The 16,795-nt window shown below is 40.9% G+C and overlaps 1 protein-coding gene across 1 annotated transcript; it reads left to right on the top strand.

The window, feature by feature from the left end:
• The first annotated feature begins 984 nt into the window (after window positions 1–984).
• On the top strand, window positions 985–3,850 carry LOC117817728. The gene is made up of 4 exons (XM_034690485.1): window positions 985–1,216; window positions 1,866–2,195; window positions 2,719–3,471; window positions 3,600–3,850. The coding sequence occupies exons 1-4, from the start codon at window positions 1,199–1,201 to the stop codon at window positions 3,708–3,710; spliced, it is 1,212 nt and encodes a 403-aa protein (XP_034546376.1). The 5' UTR covers window positions 985–1,198; the 3' UTR covers window positions 3,711–3,850.
• The last annotated feature ends 12,945 nt before the right edge of the window (window positions 3,851–16,795 follow it).

Below are 16,795 nucleotides of genomic sequence, written 5' to 3'. Positions count from 1 at the left end.
TGCTGGTTTTGCTCCCCATCTACCTTTCTATCTGAGGCTTTAGGGGACATCAGGAGCCATGGGGTAGGCTACTAAACATATCAGTAGAGGGCATAGTGGGGTGGGATTCTGCACTGAGCACTCTTCCTTTCTTTCTTTGTGTTTAACTCTAATTGTGTTTATTTCACATATGTCTTTAAATTTGCTCGGCAACACAACATTAACCGAGGTAGAGCTTGCAGAAATAACTTATTGTCTGGTCCATCGTGTGAAGGAGTCGTGATACACATGATACACATTAGAAACCAGAATCAGGGTCTTATATTATACAGGGGCGGCTGTGGCTCAGTGGGTAGAGTCGGTCGTCAATCGGAAGGTTGGCGGTTCGATCCCAGCTCTGACAGACACATGCCAAAGTGTCCTTGAGCAAGACACTGAACCCCGAATTGCTCCCTCTGTTGTTCAGAGGTGTGTGAATGTGTACAAATGAGATTAGCTAACACTGATGGTCCCTTACTGTAGCAGCCTCTACCATCAGTGAGTGAATGGGTATGAATGGGTGAATGTGACAAGTAGTGTAAAAGCACTGTGGTCAGAAAGACTAGAAAAGCGCTATATAAGTACAAGTCCATTTACCATTTTACCATTTATACATACATGTCTTGGTGATTTTGGTGTGAATAAACGTAAACAGGGAATAAGAAAAGGAAACAAATAACCAACAGGACTCCTACAGCTGAGAAACTTCAACAGAGTCAAATCAAAACTGAAGTTCTAAAAGTGGAATTTCTTATATTGTCTTGTCTTATAATACACACTAATTTTAATCTTATGTGCAAAAGATATTAACTTGTGAACATAAGTTAAAAGGTTGTGCACAATGTAGCTGTTTGTGGGCACAAGTTGGTACAGCTACAGAGTCCCATCAGATCACTGGGGCCTGACTGTTGTTTAGAACCGGGTCACAGGGGCATTGTTGTTTAGAACCCACAGGTCTATGAAGTCACAGGGGTGTTGTTCTATTGGGAGTGCATAAAACTCAAGATTGAATACAGCAGAGCTCATTTCAACTGAAATACACCAGAGAGAGATAGAGAGAGATAAAGAGAGAGAGATAGAGAGATAGAGAGAGAAATATACACACAACTACGAGAGAGATCAGAGATCAGAGATCAAAGAAGAGACAGAAAAACCAAAGTTACACCTGCTCATCTAAAACATGTCTGAACAGACACAGGTGAGTACTCGCTGCAGTCACTTCAGCTTGAAACTGTTTTTGAGTTCAAAGTTTAAAGAAAGAGAGGTAGAGGTTTGAAGAGAAGGATGTCAATATGAAGCAGCAGGAGGGAGGAGGTTTAAGAGCAGGCTGGAGTCTGTCAGGCTTCACACAGAGACCAGTTAGAAACTTCACAACTGACTGAACTCAAGGTCCTGATCTGATGTGGTTTAAAGCTGAAGAAAGAAATCAGACTGTTTTCATTTTCACAATTAGAGTTCACAAATATGACACTGTTTTAAAGAGTCTGTAGAGTCTCTGGGATAATCTAGTCCAGATCTGATAAGTCTAGGTGAAATGGTTTTTGATCAGGACCTGGTTTCATCAACCCTGTCCTTCACAGCTCAATCAGAAGCTGTGAATCAGATTTAGACTTCAGAGTGGGTGTATTTATGTTTATTATTTACATGTTTGTTAATGAAGTGTTGAGTCAGAGAGAAGACGAATAAGGACATGGAAGAATATTTGAATATATAGTGTTGGACTAATAAATCCAATCCCTCTCTGTTGTAACTGTTGTACAATGAGTAGTTATTTAAACTCCATAAGAAGACTTTGAAAGTATTTCTCCTCCTCACTAACTTAAACAATGTTTGTGGTTCCCCTGCAGATTTCTGATTTCAATCAAATGGATGAAAAACCAGAGAGCATGAAGGAAACCTTCATCGCTCCTGGGTTCTCCACAAAACCAGCAGAGATGATTGAAGAGCTGATGAACTGTGAGGATTTGTCCCAGGACAAAGACCTCACCTCCCGTCCCAGTTCTACTCCCAAAGACAAGGAGAGCTTATACTCTCTGTCTCAGAGTTCCCTGGACGAGGACCGCATGTCCATAGCCACCTCTGTGTGGTCGTCTCCTGACTCAGACATCTCTGAGAGGATCTCCCATGACGTCCAATCAGAGGAGAGCAGGAGAGCGTCCTCCACTGGCATCAAGAAGGTGACTATAAGAGGCTGTCAGGACTGTGTCCCCTCAGCCTGCAGCACAGAGGGTTTAAACATCACTTTTTAAATATACTGTGTGATATAAATGATATAAGTCAAATGTTTGGTTTTAAGGGTTAACACATGCATACCCACTGAAACAAGGAAATAAACATCTGAGATCAATTATAATTTACAATATTTCAGTTCATTTTAGAGCAAAGAATCAGAGCAGCCCTCCCCAAACTGAAAACACCTTACAAATCCATAACAGTAATACAAAATAAAATCCTGCATCTGCATCACTACTGAAGTGTTTCAGAGCTGCAGGTGGAGAAAGTTAAAGAACAAGTTGTAGAGAAGAGCTTTCATTACATTGTATCACCTCTCTGATTCTCATAAATATAAGATCTCTAAGATGTTTGAGGTGTTTGACTGCATGTTACAAACTCCACAGGTTTTTCTTTAGTGTGTGATGATTGCAAAGATTTGAACCTTGCTCTAAATATTAAATGCAAATGTTTGTGTTTGTCCTCCAGATGTCTGATTTCAGTCAAACTGACGAAGAGGCAGACGAGCTGATGGAGTGTGACGACCTTTTGGAAGATGAAGCCATGGACTTGCGTCTCGCTTTGTCTTTCCTAAATGAAGAGCGCTCTCACACTCTGTCTTGGGGTTCCCTCAGCTGGGACAGCAGGAACACATGCTACTGGAGTGACAGACCTTCCTCCTCTGCTTCCTCTTCCTCTGCCAACTCAGCCCTGTCAAATGTGACTGAAGAGGATGCTGGGACTATGACAGGCATCAATGCTCCTGTTGAGGAACAACAAGTCCATCCAGAGGAGACAGAAGATGAGATCCAAACTCCAAACTTTGGCAGATCTGCACTTCAGGAGGATAAAATCACCTCACCTCAGAGCCAAACAAAGGCTGGATCTGTGATCCAGGTGGAGGTGAGAAGTTTTTGTCCAAGACCTTCAGATGATGAAGATTCATCAATCCAGGATGAAGCAGAGGCAGGAGAGGCCAAACAAAAAGAACCAAGTGACTTTGTAACCCCTGCCAGCTCCAAGACCACCATCTCCACCAGGGGGAAGTTCTTCCAATGGATGAAGAAGAACAAAATCCACCCCCTTGAGGTTGATGTGAGCACTGGACAGAGCATAAAGAGCTCAGACTGTCCTCCAGAGACTTGCTCCTCTGTTGAAGAGGACACAGGAAAAGTCAGTGCTGAGCCAAAGACAAAGAAGGGCAATAGATTCATACGATTCTTCAGAGGCATCTTCTCAAAGGTAAAGATGCATTTATTAGCAGATTGTCTGGGGATCACTGAGGGCAATGGGCTGAAATGAGCCAGATGATGAGAGGTGTGTTTTTTGATACAACTGTTCTAAACCTTTTTTATGTCTTCTCCATAAAGAACGAGAAGAAGCTGAAGAAGAAAGATAAGATGGAGAATGGGCAGAAAAAGACGTGTGCAGAACATCGTGTCACGCTGTCTCCATTCAGCTGCTTTGCAGCAGTGAGATGAATCACATGAACCCACCCATAACCCCCCTCTTCCATTTCACTCCCTCCTCCGCAACTCTCTCCCATTTCCGGTCACCCCGACCCTCCATTCCTCTCAGACTTTCTCTTTCTGCATATTACAATAAAAATATTGATATCCAAGCTCTGAAGGTTGCAGTTTTACACTTTCATGTACCAGGTTGTTACTAAAACAGTACAACACAATGTCTGAGGTAAAACACCCCACAGTGGGGTGTGTCGTTTCTTCTCAGCAAATCTCATGATTCCTGTCCAAGTTAGAGATGTTGAGGTGTCAGGAAAACATAAAGGCAAAGAGTTTCTTATCAGTAGAGGTCAAGAGGTCAAAGAGATGACAGTTTTCACCATCATTTCATCTTTAATCATGTGTTTCAAGTTTGTGTCTCAGCTGCAGTCTTTAGCTTTGCAGAGAAGGTGTTCTTTTTTTATTTTAACACTTATATTTGATTTTGTTTTTATTCCTTCAACATAACAAAATAAAGAAAACACAAACATCAACATCATTTATTTATTTATTGATGGATTATTTGTTAGGGACAGATACAGCATACATAGACAAACTGTGAACAGCCATCTCATGCAAGTATCATAGTATTTATAGCAAATGCTAATTTGTCACACCGTCCCTAGAAGAGCTTTTAAGGGAGTAAAATATTAAAACAGTAATTTAAAAGAAAAAAGAAAAGGTATTTCAAGTACAGCATGATACAATAAAACAGACATTTGGCAATGACAGAACATGTTGAAAAAGTAGACATGAGTGCAGGTTTGTTGCTGTATGAACCAGGATTTGGTGACGGTCTTAAACCTGGTGAAGTTTGTAATGAGGTTTAAGTGATCAGGAAGAGAGTTCCAGGCTTTAACTCCTTTCACAGAGAGAGCTGTTTGAGAAAATGATGTTCTGCAGAATGAGACTTTACAGGCACCACTTAAAGCTGCTCTGGTGGATCTGCTGCAGCCCTGTAGTCTCTTTTTGTATTTGCAGAAAGGTTGAGGAGTAAGACCATTTAAACATTTGAACACAAACTTTGGATAATGGAAATCAATACAATTACTAAAAAGTTGTATTTAATGAAAATGTGACTAGTGGTTTCTAGTCTTTGTAATATTCACAGTTCTAGAGAACTTCCTCAGTCATAGGATTTGTGCAGCATGTGTGTAAACTTTAAGTTTGCCTCATTATCATAGAATACAATAAGATGGAGGTCAACAATGTTTTCAGCAGTAAGAAGGAGGGGAGCAGCCACCATTCACACCTTCTATGTAGGTTCCATTATTCCCACCTTGTAATGTACAAATCTCTTCTTAATCTTAGCAGGAAAGTCCTATTCTCTTCTTTCTTTGATGATTTCCAGACAATTTTGTACCATGGGTGGATCTGCCTGGAACCATTTCAGGTGATTCCTTTTTTAGCAGCAACAACAAATATTTTCAAGAGATATTTAGTGTCTCCTGTTATGTCACCTGGCGGGTCACCCAAATAAAGAATAATAATAATAATAATAATAATAATAATAATAATAATACATTTTATTTATAACGCACTTTTCATCTCCAGAAATCTCAGAGTGCTACAGTCAGGCCCACAGTAAAACAAAGATTTGAAGATTTCTTAAAAGCAGTTCTTAAAATCAGTTAAAAGCTTCTTTAAAGAGGAAGGTCTTTAAATGTTTTTAAAAGCATCCACAGTCTGTGGGGTTCTGAGATGACTGGGCAGGGAATTCCACAGACGTGGTGCAGCAGCACAAAAGGCCTGATCTCCCATGGTCCAGAGCTTGGTTCTGGGAGGATGGAGGAGGTTCTGATGTGGAGTCAAGAGTTCCGGGTTGGGGTTTGCTGGGTGAGGAGTTCTCAGTTCTCAGTTCCCAGGGATATGTTGTACCTGCGAGCCATCAGGATAGAGCAAGACATATTCTCCATCTTTCATGTCTTGGTTGAAATCTTTTAATTTTTTCCATGCAGCTGCCAAAAGTTTCTCTGATGACCACTGAGGTTCAACATGTAGAGGTAGAGTTTTCCCTCGTATGGGCTTAAAGCCATGCTTGGTCTTGGTCATCCCAACAGAAATCTAGATGAGAAATCAGAGGCAGAAGATAAGACTATTGTGTCAGACAATGCAACTTAACAGTATCAAACATCAATATTAACTTACCTTGACTGTTTTCATTGATTTCTTTTTGGCTTTTGAAAATGTCTTCCTCTCAATTTCTTTTAGTTCTCTGTATCTCATGAACTGATGCACAGCTGACTTCGCTGGGATGGAACATTCACTGGTCCCTAAGAGAGAGAGACTTATTAAAAGTAGCTCCGAGATAAAAACATCCCACATTACAATGCGGTACAGTAAATAATAACCCATACAGGCAGTTCGATAAGATAATATTAGCTTTGGGCACAATTTGAGATGACTAATGTTCTTCACCTGCAGCCCCAGATACTGTAGAAGCTGCATCGTTTATAAAGCCGATATCTCGCCCACAGGAATGGCAAAATTTTGGCGAGTTATCCAATCCGACGCCACAGAAAGGACAATACATTTTGATCTGAAAAAGACGTTTAGATACCATGTTACATTGTCTTCTGCTGTCCGTTCTTTCTTTGTAGAATGGGTCAGAATACATCATAAAATATTATTCATGCTGTCAAACTGCATCTTTGGAATTCGTTTTCGTCCTTGAACGTTACTTGGTGACAGTCATGAGTAACTATAGTAAATAACAGTCAGACATCAGGAACATTGACTCAATACCCCACTTCAAATCTATGGTTTCACAATGAATTAACCGTGTGTATTTATTTTATCAGGTTATTAGAATTGGCAGGCTAATTACAAACAAAAGGCTAACGATAGTTTAACAGTGATCACTGCAATAGAGTAAATCATGCGGTCACAATGTTAAAATAAATCAAAAACACTTACTTATTTTATCTCACTTCCAACACCACTGACGGTAAGAGAACTAGCACTCCGATTCAAAACCCGCGTCAACAAGCATATCCGGAAGTGTGCATCACTTGTAAGTGTCCTCTGGAAACACTTCTGTTGTGTTGTGGTCTTTGCAGCACGTTTTTGTAATGTGTTGTGCTGTGGTCTTTGCAGCACGTTTTTGTAATGTGTTGTGTTGTGGTCTATTTGCAGCGCGTTTTTGTAAATGCTGCACATGCGTTGTCAAGTTGATGAAGATGTTTTCTTAATATGCTTGTGTTTTGTCTTTTTGCATGTGTTTTCTTAAGTTGCAGTGCTGTGAGCTCTCAGGGCCACCATAGTTCTTTGAGGTAGAGTGGGGCGTCTCCATAGATGCACTGATGGGTGATGAGAGCGACTTTGTAGTTTATTCTTGCAGTGACAGGAAGCCAGTGAAGTGTGCTGAGTACTGGGGTGATGTGTTCGTGTTTTCTGACTCTGAGTAGGATCCTGGCTGCGGTTTTCTGAATTAGTTGGAGTTTGTGGAGATCTTTGATGGGGGTCCTGATGAGGAGGGCATTGCAGTAATCGAGCCTGGAGGAGATGAAGGCGTGGACGAGCTTTTCAGTGTCAGATACGGTGAGGGAGGGGCAGAGTTTGGCAATGTTCCTTAAGTGAAAAAGCAGGATTTGGACAGATGTTTGATGTGGTTGTCGAATGTTAGGTGAGGGTCCAGTCTCACACCGAGGTTGGTGACAGCAGATGAAAAGGGGATAGATTGTCCAGAAAAGGTGATGGTGGTTATGGGGGATGATTGGACCTGGTGGGGGGTGTCAATAAGTATGGCTTCGGATTTGGAGCAGTTTAATTGAAGGAAGTTATGGCTCATCCACGCCTTCATCTCCTCCAGGCAGGTGGTGAGTGTTGAGAGAGGTGATGGAGCAGTTGAGTTGGTTTTGATGTACAGCTGGGTGTCGTCGGCATAAGAATGGAATGAAAGTTCATACTGGCTGATGATATGACCAAGGGGGAGCATGTATATCGTGAAGAGCAATGGACCAAGTACAGACCCTTGAGGGGTACTGCAGGTGAGAGGAAGCGTTGTGGACTTTGCAGGTCCTATGCTGACAAAATGGGTCCTCCCAGAGAGGTAAGATGTAAACTAGTCCAGGGCAGAGTTTGAGAGTCCAATGTCTTCACGGAGACTTTTGAGGAGAATGTGGTGGTCAATGGTGTCGAAGGCAGCTGTCAAGTCAAGGAGGATGAGGAGGGAAGGAGAGCCAGCATCAGCTGCCATAAGGATATCATTGGTGACAGGGACCAGAGCAGTTTCGGTTCTGTGAGCAGAGCGGAAACCTGATTGAAATGTTTCATACAGGCTGTGGAAGTGCATATGATCATGAAGCTGGGGCGGACTGGGGCAAGATGGCGCCAGCGTGTGCGGCCTGCTGTCTGCCGGCTCTGCTGTGTTTGTTAGTTGCTGCTGTATTGCTCTGTATTCTCTGCCAAGATTCCTCTGCTTTGCTGGTGTATGATCAGCAAGCACTTCTTGACATTAGAGCATCTCAAAAAACGCTGCCAAACCGTAATTTGGGTGATCAAACCTCAGGTCTCCCTCCTCCCCTGGCGTCTGTGCCAGCTTGTCTGCTGCGTTCACCGGCTGTCATCTTGCAGAGGAGGCGCTTCAGAAGTCGTGGAAAGAGGGCAGGTGTCTTTGTGAAACTGAAGATCCTCAGGCGATCCGCCGGTTGGACTGATCCTCGTCATCCTGTCAGAGGATCTCATGTGTGGCCGTTGTGCGTTAGTTGGATCCAGCCTGTTGTTCCCGACTGCCCGGCCGATGGCTGCCTTCACCTGCCGGCGGAGGTCCCCCTTCCCAGATGCCGGGTCCGCAACGGCGGTGTGGATCTAAGGAATCTCCACCCAGGCCGGCGAGGAGATTACTCTTAGCCTGGCTCTCCTGAATGCTAGATCGCTAGCAAACAAGACTTTTATCTTGAATGACTTCTTCACTTCACGTGGATTGGATTTTATGTTTCTGACAGAGACCAGATTCAAGTCGGTGAGTCTATCCAGTTCTCCAAGCTGCTCCCCCCTAACTGTCTCTATTTTAACTCTCCCCGAACCACTAGACGAGGTGGAGGGGTAGCATCTGTTTTTAAATCCAGTTTTCAATGTCGTTTGTCACAGCCGACCTCTTTTTCCAGCTTTGAGCTGCAGACATTCATTGTAAACTTTACTACACCTGTCCCGCTCTGTGGTCTATCGTCCGCCTCTGTTCAATAAGGATTTTATAAAGGACTTCACAGACTTTGTGGCAGGAGTAACAGTGAACTATGATCTTTTTTTAATCGTTGGACACTTTAATATCCATGTCTGCTGTGAATCCTGTCCCTTGGTGAAAGACTTCCTGAATCTCATCGACTCTTTTAACCTCACTCAGTCTGTGCCTGATCCAACACATGAGAAGGGACACACACGGGACCTTATCTTATCCTTTGGACTGCAGTTAAATGTCAGTGAGATTTGTGACACACACACTTCCGATCACTTCACTGTTGTATTTAATATTACGCTGTCTCACTCCCAGGTTAAATTGTGCGCCAGGGACCGCTGTGTGCGCACAATTAACCCTTCAACTGCGTCTGAGTTTTCTGCAGCATTTAATCAGTCTGTTCTACATACTCAGGATCATTATGGCACTCTTACTCCTGATGAGTTTTTAGACACTTTTAATTGTACTTGCACTGACATATTAGATTTGGTGGCTCCTTTTAGGTGCAAATGCTCTAAGCCAGTAACAGAGCCATGGCCTAATAACACTACTCGCACTTTAAGACGTGTATGTAGACGCGCCGAGAGGAAGTGGAAGAAAGAACATCTACACATTTCACTTGACATTTTAAAAAACAGTCTGTTGCAGTATCAGAAAGCTGTTAAAGCTGCCAAGAGTCAATTCCTTTCTAATCTTGTGTCAGTCAATAGCCATAAACCTCAGTTTCTTTCAATACCCTGAAAACTCTTCTAAGTCCCTGTGACCACAATGGTGTTGATCCTTCACTTAAACTTTGTGAAGATTTCCTAAGGTTTTTTATTGGCAAGATCGCCAATATTAGGTCCTCTCATTTGCCGTCTGCATTAAATCCTGTCATCTCTCCCAGTTGCCCTGCTGCTTTTGATACATTTGAGCAAGTGTCTCTCTCAGCTTTAACAGATATTGTCCAGGACCTCAAGCCCTCTTACTGTCCTCTTGACAGCATCCCTCCCCGTCTTCTTAAGGACGTCTTCCATGTTATTGGGCCCTGTGTCCTGGATCTGATAAATTCATCTTTGATGTCTGGATATGTCCCAGTTGCCTTTAAACATGCTGTGGTCCAGCCCCTCATCAAAAAACATAATCTTGACCCCACAGTTTTATCCAACTTTAGACCTATCTCCAAACTTCCTTTCCTTTCTAAGGACTTGGAGAAGGTGGTGAACGAACAGCTGCAGTCTTTTATTGATTAAAATGGTATTTCTTTTTTTTTCTTTTTTTTTTTATGCATCAGTGCAAAGACACAAAGGTGCTCGACATCGAACAGAACACAAAAGAAAAACAAAACGTAGAACTTGAGAGCAACAACCAAACAAAGCCATCAAGTATACACCACAGTACACAAAAACAAAACAAACAAACAAACAAGAGAGGAGAAAAAAAAAACAAAAAAAACAAAAGGGTTAGAATAGAAGGGTTGGACTATGAATGACGATCACAAATCAAAACACACACAAAAAAAAAAAACACAAAACAAAACAAAACATGAGAAAACAAGAGAGTAGACTGTTATGGTGGGGAGTGTCAAGAAAGAGAAAAAGAGAAAAACACAATAGAAAGAGAAGATAAAGACTAGAAGAGAAAAAATGCTTGCTTTTGAGAAGGAGAAGAGAGGTTTTAGAAGGGGGATTATGAATGTGTGTGTGCAGTTATATGAGTGTTGATGTTTATGTGCATGTTGTAGTTTGATGGGTATTACAGGGTATTTATAAATGGACTCTAGCAAGCTTGTAGTGTGCCACTGCGGATGATGAGAGGGCATGGTGGAGGGAGGAGCTGTAGGTACCAGCAGACTGGTATTGGCCAGGCCCGGCTCTGCAAAGGCAGCCCCCAGACCCTTGGGAGGGGACTTGCGAATTGCAGAGCCAGGCCAGTTTCAGGTGCATACATTTTGGGGGGACCACCAGACCCAAGGGAGGAAGCCCCCCCCCCCCCCCCCCTCATGTGATGCACGCAATGATGATACAATGATTGAGGATCATGAAACCGCTGTTATGTAAGACAGATAGGGGTGGCAGAGGAGCTCCCAGTTTTATGCGGTGATCAGCGAAGTATTGAAGAGTCACTAATGTAATTGACTAAGTAATAGATAAAGGAACACAAACAAATATATTCAAACCAACAAAATAAATCAATAAAATAAAATGTAAAAGATGTTGGGTTGAACTATTGAAAAATGAAGGCTAGATAACTAAATTTACTGTGTATTTAGTTAGAAATAAATGAACAAATAATATTTTTTATAAAAGAATAATAATAATAGTAATAATAATAATAACAATAATAATTATCATCACAACCAGTATCAGTACAACAACTAATTCTAATGAGAAATACAATAATAATAATAATAATAATAATAATAATAATAATAATAATAATAATAATGATAATAATATTAAATAAATAGGTGAAAAAGAAAATGATAAACAAACAAAAAAACAAAACATATATACTAAATCATTTGGGAAACCACATAATTAAGGACGTGTGAACAGATATAGTGTTGATGTTGTGGGTAATCAAATTCAGAGGAGACAAACCATAACAAATAAAACAAAATCAATTAAAAATAAAGGTAACTAAAAAAGCAAACAGACAAACATCATTATTATTACATAAATATATTTACACTACTGTTCAAAAGTTTGGGGTCACTTAGAAATGTCCTTATTTTTGAAAGAAAAGTACTGTTTTTTTCAATGAAGATAACATTAAATGAATCAGAAATACACTCTATACATTGTTAATGCGGTAAATGACTATTCTAGCTGCAAACGTCTGGTTTTTAATGGAATATCTACATAGGTGTATAGAGGCTCATTTCCAGCAACCATCACTCCAGTGTTCTAATGGTACATTGTGTTTGCTAATCGCGTTAGAAAGCTATTGGATGATTAGAAACATCTTGAAAACCCTTGTGCAGTTACGTTAGCACAGCTGAAAACGGTTTTGCTGGTTAGAGAAGCTGTAAAACTGGCCTTTCTTTGAGCTAGTTGAGTATCTGGAGCATCACATTTGTGGGTTCAATTATACTCTCAAAATGGCCAGAGAAAGAGAACTTTCATATGAAACTCCACAGTCTATTCTTATTCTTAGAAATGAAGGCTATTCCATGCCAGAAATTGCCAAGAAACTGAACATTTCCTACAACGATGTGTACTACTCCCTTCAGAGAACAGCACAAACAGGCTCTAACCAGAGTAGAAAGAGAAGTGGGAGGCCCCGGTGCACAACTGAACAAGAAGACAAGTACAGTAGAGTCTCTAGTTTGAGAAATAGACGCCTCACAGGTCCTGAACTGGCAGCTTCATTAAATGGTATCCGCAAAACGCCAGTGTCAACGTCTACAGTGAAGAGGCGACTCCAGGATGCTGGCCTTCTAGGCAGAGTGGCAAAGAAAAAGCCATATCTGAGACTGGCCAATAAAAGGAAAAGATTAATATGTGCAAAAGAACACAGACATTGGACAGAGGAAGATTGAAAAAAAGTGTTATGGACAGACGAATCAAAGTTTCAGTATGTTTGGATCACACAGAAGAAGATTAGTGAGATACAGAACAAGTGGAAAGATGCTGGAAGAGTGTCTGACGCCATCTGTTAAGCATGGTGGAGGTAATGTGATGGTCTGGGGCTGCTTTGGTGCAGGTAAAGTGAGATTTGTACAAGATAAAAGGGATTTTGAATAAGGAAGGCTATCACTCAATTTTGCAACGCCATACCCTGTGGATAGCGCTTGATTGGAGCCAATTTCCTCCTACAACAGGACAACGACCCAAAGCACACTTCCAAATTATGCAAGAACTATTTAGGGAAGAAGCAGGCAGCTGGTATTCTGTCTGTAATGGAGTGGACAGCGTAGTCACCAGATCTCAACCCCATTGAGCTGTTGTGGGAGCAGCTTGACCGTATGGTACGCAAGAAGTGTCCATCAAGCAAATCCAACTTGTGGGAGGTGCTTCAGGAGGCGTGGGGTGACATTTCTTCAGATTCCCTCAACAAATTAACAGCTAGAATGCCAAAGGTCTGCAATGTTGTAATTGCTGCAAAGGGAGCATTCTTTGATGAAAGCAAAGTTTGAAGGACTAAATTATTATTTCAACTAAAAATCATTATTTCTAACATTCTCAATGTCTTGACTATGTTTTCTATTCATTTTGTAACTCATTTGATAAATAAAAGTGTGAGCTTTCATGAAAAACACAAAATTGTCTGGGTGACCCCAAACTTTTGAACGGTAGTGTATGTAATAATTATGATGATAATAACCACCATAAAAAAATAACAAGAAGAAAAACAAACCAACAGACAAACAAACAAACAAGAAACAGCAACTTAATAATAGTTTTAAGAAAATTCATGATAATAATGATAAAGGAAATTGTGTATTGATGTTGGGGATTAAAGCATAATAATAATGATAATAATAGTTATAATACTAATCATTTTAATCATACTTAAAAAAAATGGTAAGAGGAAGTGGAAGAAGGCAATAGCAATTAGACGATTGATGATATTAAGACTGTATTATAATGGTAATATTTATAATGGTAATATATTATGAGGGTTCATAATTAAATTGATTATTAAGTTAAACATATTTTTATTTTCTTTCCTCCTTTATTGGTTTATTCAGTTAAACTGTATGACTGGTGATAAGAAATGTATGTAGAAGATAAGTAAACTGATTAAAAAATATATATAATAATAATGACAATAACAATAACCAGAGTTACAATAATCATCTTAAAAAATAAAAGATTATGAAACAAAACAAATAAAGGGAAGTAAGGAATTGGCACAGAGAAGTTAATGAAACAGAGAAAAAATGGCACATAGAAGAATGTATCAAACACAGAAGCTGGAACAGCTATTTCCATTTAGGGTTTCTACCACTGAGATATTTCAAAAAGTGAAATAAAGGAGGAAAAGAAAGAATTTGGGGAGGATGGATGGCTGATTACTCCTTTTTTGTTGTTGTGGTGTGGGTGTCCTGGTTGACGTGTGAGATGTTTTTGTGTGTATGGTATGGGTGGTGTGATTGGTGCACAGGCAGGATGAGCTGATGGGAGAAATTTGTACATTTTTTAAAAAACGGGGTTGTTAATGATTGGGTCCCAGATAATGTTAAAGTCGGAGTATTGGTTTTTGAGTGAGGCTGTCAGTTTTTCCATTGATATGTATTCTGTGAGTAAGTTTTTCCAGAGTGAAATGCTGATTTTTGTTCTTGATTTCCAGTTCATTAGAATGGTTTTCTTGGTGATGGTGAGGACTGTAAGGAGTATTCTGGTGGGTATGATGTTGAGGTTAATGTTGGTTAAGTCTCCCAGTAGACGGAGTGTGGGCGAGAGTGGGATGTGGCAACTTAAAAGAAGATGTTGGAAGTAGTGAGGCCCATTTTAAACATCCTTTCCCCCGTGTAGTGTACTCTGTGAATGATTTTGTATTGTATTAGCTGCATATTAGTGTTGATAGACATGGAGGAAATGTTTTTGCAGATTTGGGTCCAGAAGTCGTCATTGGGAGTGATCTGAAGGTCTTGTTCCCATTTTGTTGACAGGATGGATATAGTTTGGTCTGAGTATGAGATGATTTTATAAATTTTAGAAAGAAGTTTTTTCCTTGTTTTGATATTAATTAGATCTGAAGATAATGATGATAATTCTAAGTTAGTTGAGTTGATATTGATATGAGTTTTTATTTCAGATCAAATTTGGAGGAATTCTAGAAAATGGTTCTTAAATGGTATTTCTGAGAAGTTCCAGTCTGGGTTCAAGTCACGCCATAGCACAGAAACGGCACATTTAAGAAATTTAAATGACCTTCTTTTAACAGTTGACTCTGGTAACTCTGCGGTCCTGGTCCTTTTGGACCTGACAGCTGCCTTTGATACGGTGGATCACAACATCCTCCTGTCTCGCTCAAACACCCGTGTGGGCATTAAGGGTACTGTTCTTAAGTGGTTTCAGTCGAATCTCTCAGACAGGAGCTTCTCTGTACAGCTCGGCCAGTATTCTTCAGCCACTTCCCCCCTAACCTGTGGGGTGCCTCAGAGTTCTATTTTGGGCCCCCTCCTCTTTTCGATATATATGTTACCATTGGGATCCATATTTAGAAAGCACAATGTCTCATTTCATTGTTTTGCTGATGACGTACAAATCTATCTGCCTTTCAAAACAAATGATCCTCTGTCCAGGTCTTACTAGACTGCCTCAATGATGTTCCATCTTGGATGGAAGTGAACTTTCTCTCCATGAACAAAAACTAAACAGAGATTATTTTATTTGGCCAACAAAATCTGTTGGATGGCTCTGATAGCGCCATTGGCACCCTTAAGTCGTACTGTCACCCTTTTGCAAGAAAGAGGTGTTATTTTGGACAGTGACTTTAAGTTTTACAGGCAGATAAGCTCTATTATTAAAACAAGCTTCTTTCAGCTAAGACTACTAACGAAAGTGAAGCCTTACCTTCCCAGAAATGATTTTGAGAGAGTGATTCACTCCTTTATTACATCACGCTTGGATTACTGTAACTCTTTGTTGGTCTTGAACAGTCAGCATTGCGGCGTCTACAAGTTGTCCAAAATGCAGCCGCCCGCCTGCTGACTGGAAAGAAACGGCGGGATCACATCAGTCCTGTCCTTGAGTCTTTGCACTGGTTGCCTGTTAACTTTAGGATCCAGTTCAAGGTGTCATTGATTGTTTTTAAGTGTTTTAATTGTCTGGCACCGTCCTATTTATTAGACCTTGTACAGCCTCACGGTACTTGCAGAGCACTTAGGTCGTCAAACCAGCTGCTCCTGGCAGTACCTCGGTCCAGACTCTCTACTCGTGGGGACAGAGCCTTCTCAGTGGCGGCCCCAAAGCTGTGGAACAGCCTATCTTTCCGGGTTAGAGCTGCACAGTCTGTTGAGCACTTTAAAACACTCCTAAAAACCCATCTTTTCTCTTTGGTGTTCAGTCCCAGCTAAACAAGAATCCTTGGCTTTTTTACTTTTTTACTCTTTTATTTCCTAAATTGAGCTCTTACTATTCTTTTATTGTTTTTATTTATTGTTATATTGTGTATGATTATATTGTATTTTAATATCTGTACAGCACTTTGGTCAACTGAGGTTGTTTTAAATGTGCTCTATAAATAAAGTTTGACTTGACTTGAAGCTGGGCTGCAATAACCTTTTCCAGCATCTTTGAAATGAAAGGGGGGTTGGAGAAGGGCCTGTAGTTAGCTAGGACTTCCGGGTCGAGGGAGGGTTTTTTCAGAAGTGGTTTGATGACAGCTGCTTTGAGTGCTGATGGAACATGGCCATGTTTTAGGGAGAGGTTTATTATTGTAGTGATGAGGGGACTTATGGCAGAGAGGTGTGATTTGATCAGCGTTGTGGGAAGGGGGTCCAGGAGGCAGGTGGTTGATTCCATTTTCTTGTTGATGGCTTCTGTTTCACTCTGTGAGACCTCAGAGAAACACTGGAGAGGGTGAGGGACTGCAGGCTGTGAGCAGGATGACGGTGTAGCTGGAGCTGAAAGACAGCTAGAGAGATGAGTGTGGATGGTGTCGATCTTGGCTTTGAAGAAGGAGAGGAATTTGTTGCACCTCTCCTCTGAGTGTTCTGCATGTGTTGGGACTGTGGTTTAAAGCTGGGGTTGGCAGTCTCGGAAAACTAGCATGAATTTGAATGTAGCATTACCTCAGGACTCCGTCTAACCCCTCCCCTCCTCCCTCAGAGCTCCTCCAAAACGACTCAAGACGAAAGTCTTGAGTTTCCGTAGCTCGCAGGTGTACCAGGGTGCTGAGCGTGAGAAGGAGACAGTTCTGGTTTTAAGAGGAGCATGGAGATCCAGGACATTAC

Source organism: Notolabrus celidotus, chromosome 8 (assembly GCF_009762535.1).
Source record: "Notolabrus celidotus isolate fNotCel1 chromosome 8, fNotCel1.pri, whole genome shotgun sequence".
NCBI classification, from domain to species: Eukaryota; Metazoa; Chordata; class Actinopteri; order Labriformes; family Labridae; genus Notolabrus; species Notolabrus celidotus.
This window is presented reverse-complemented; position numbering and strand designations above follow the sequence as displayed.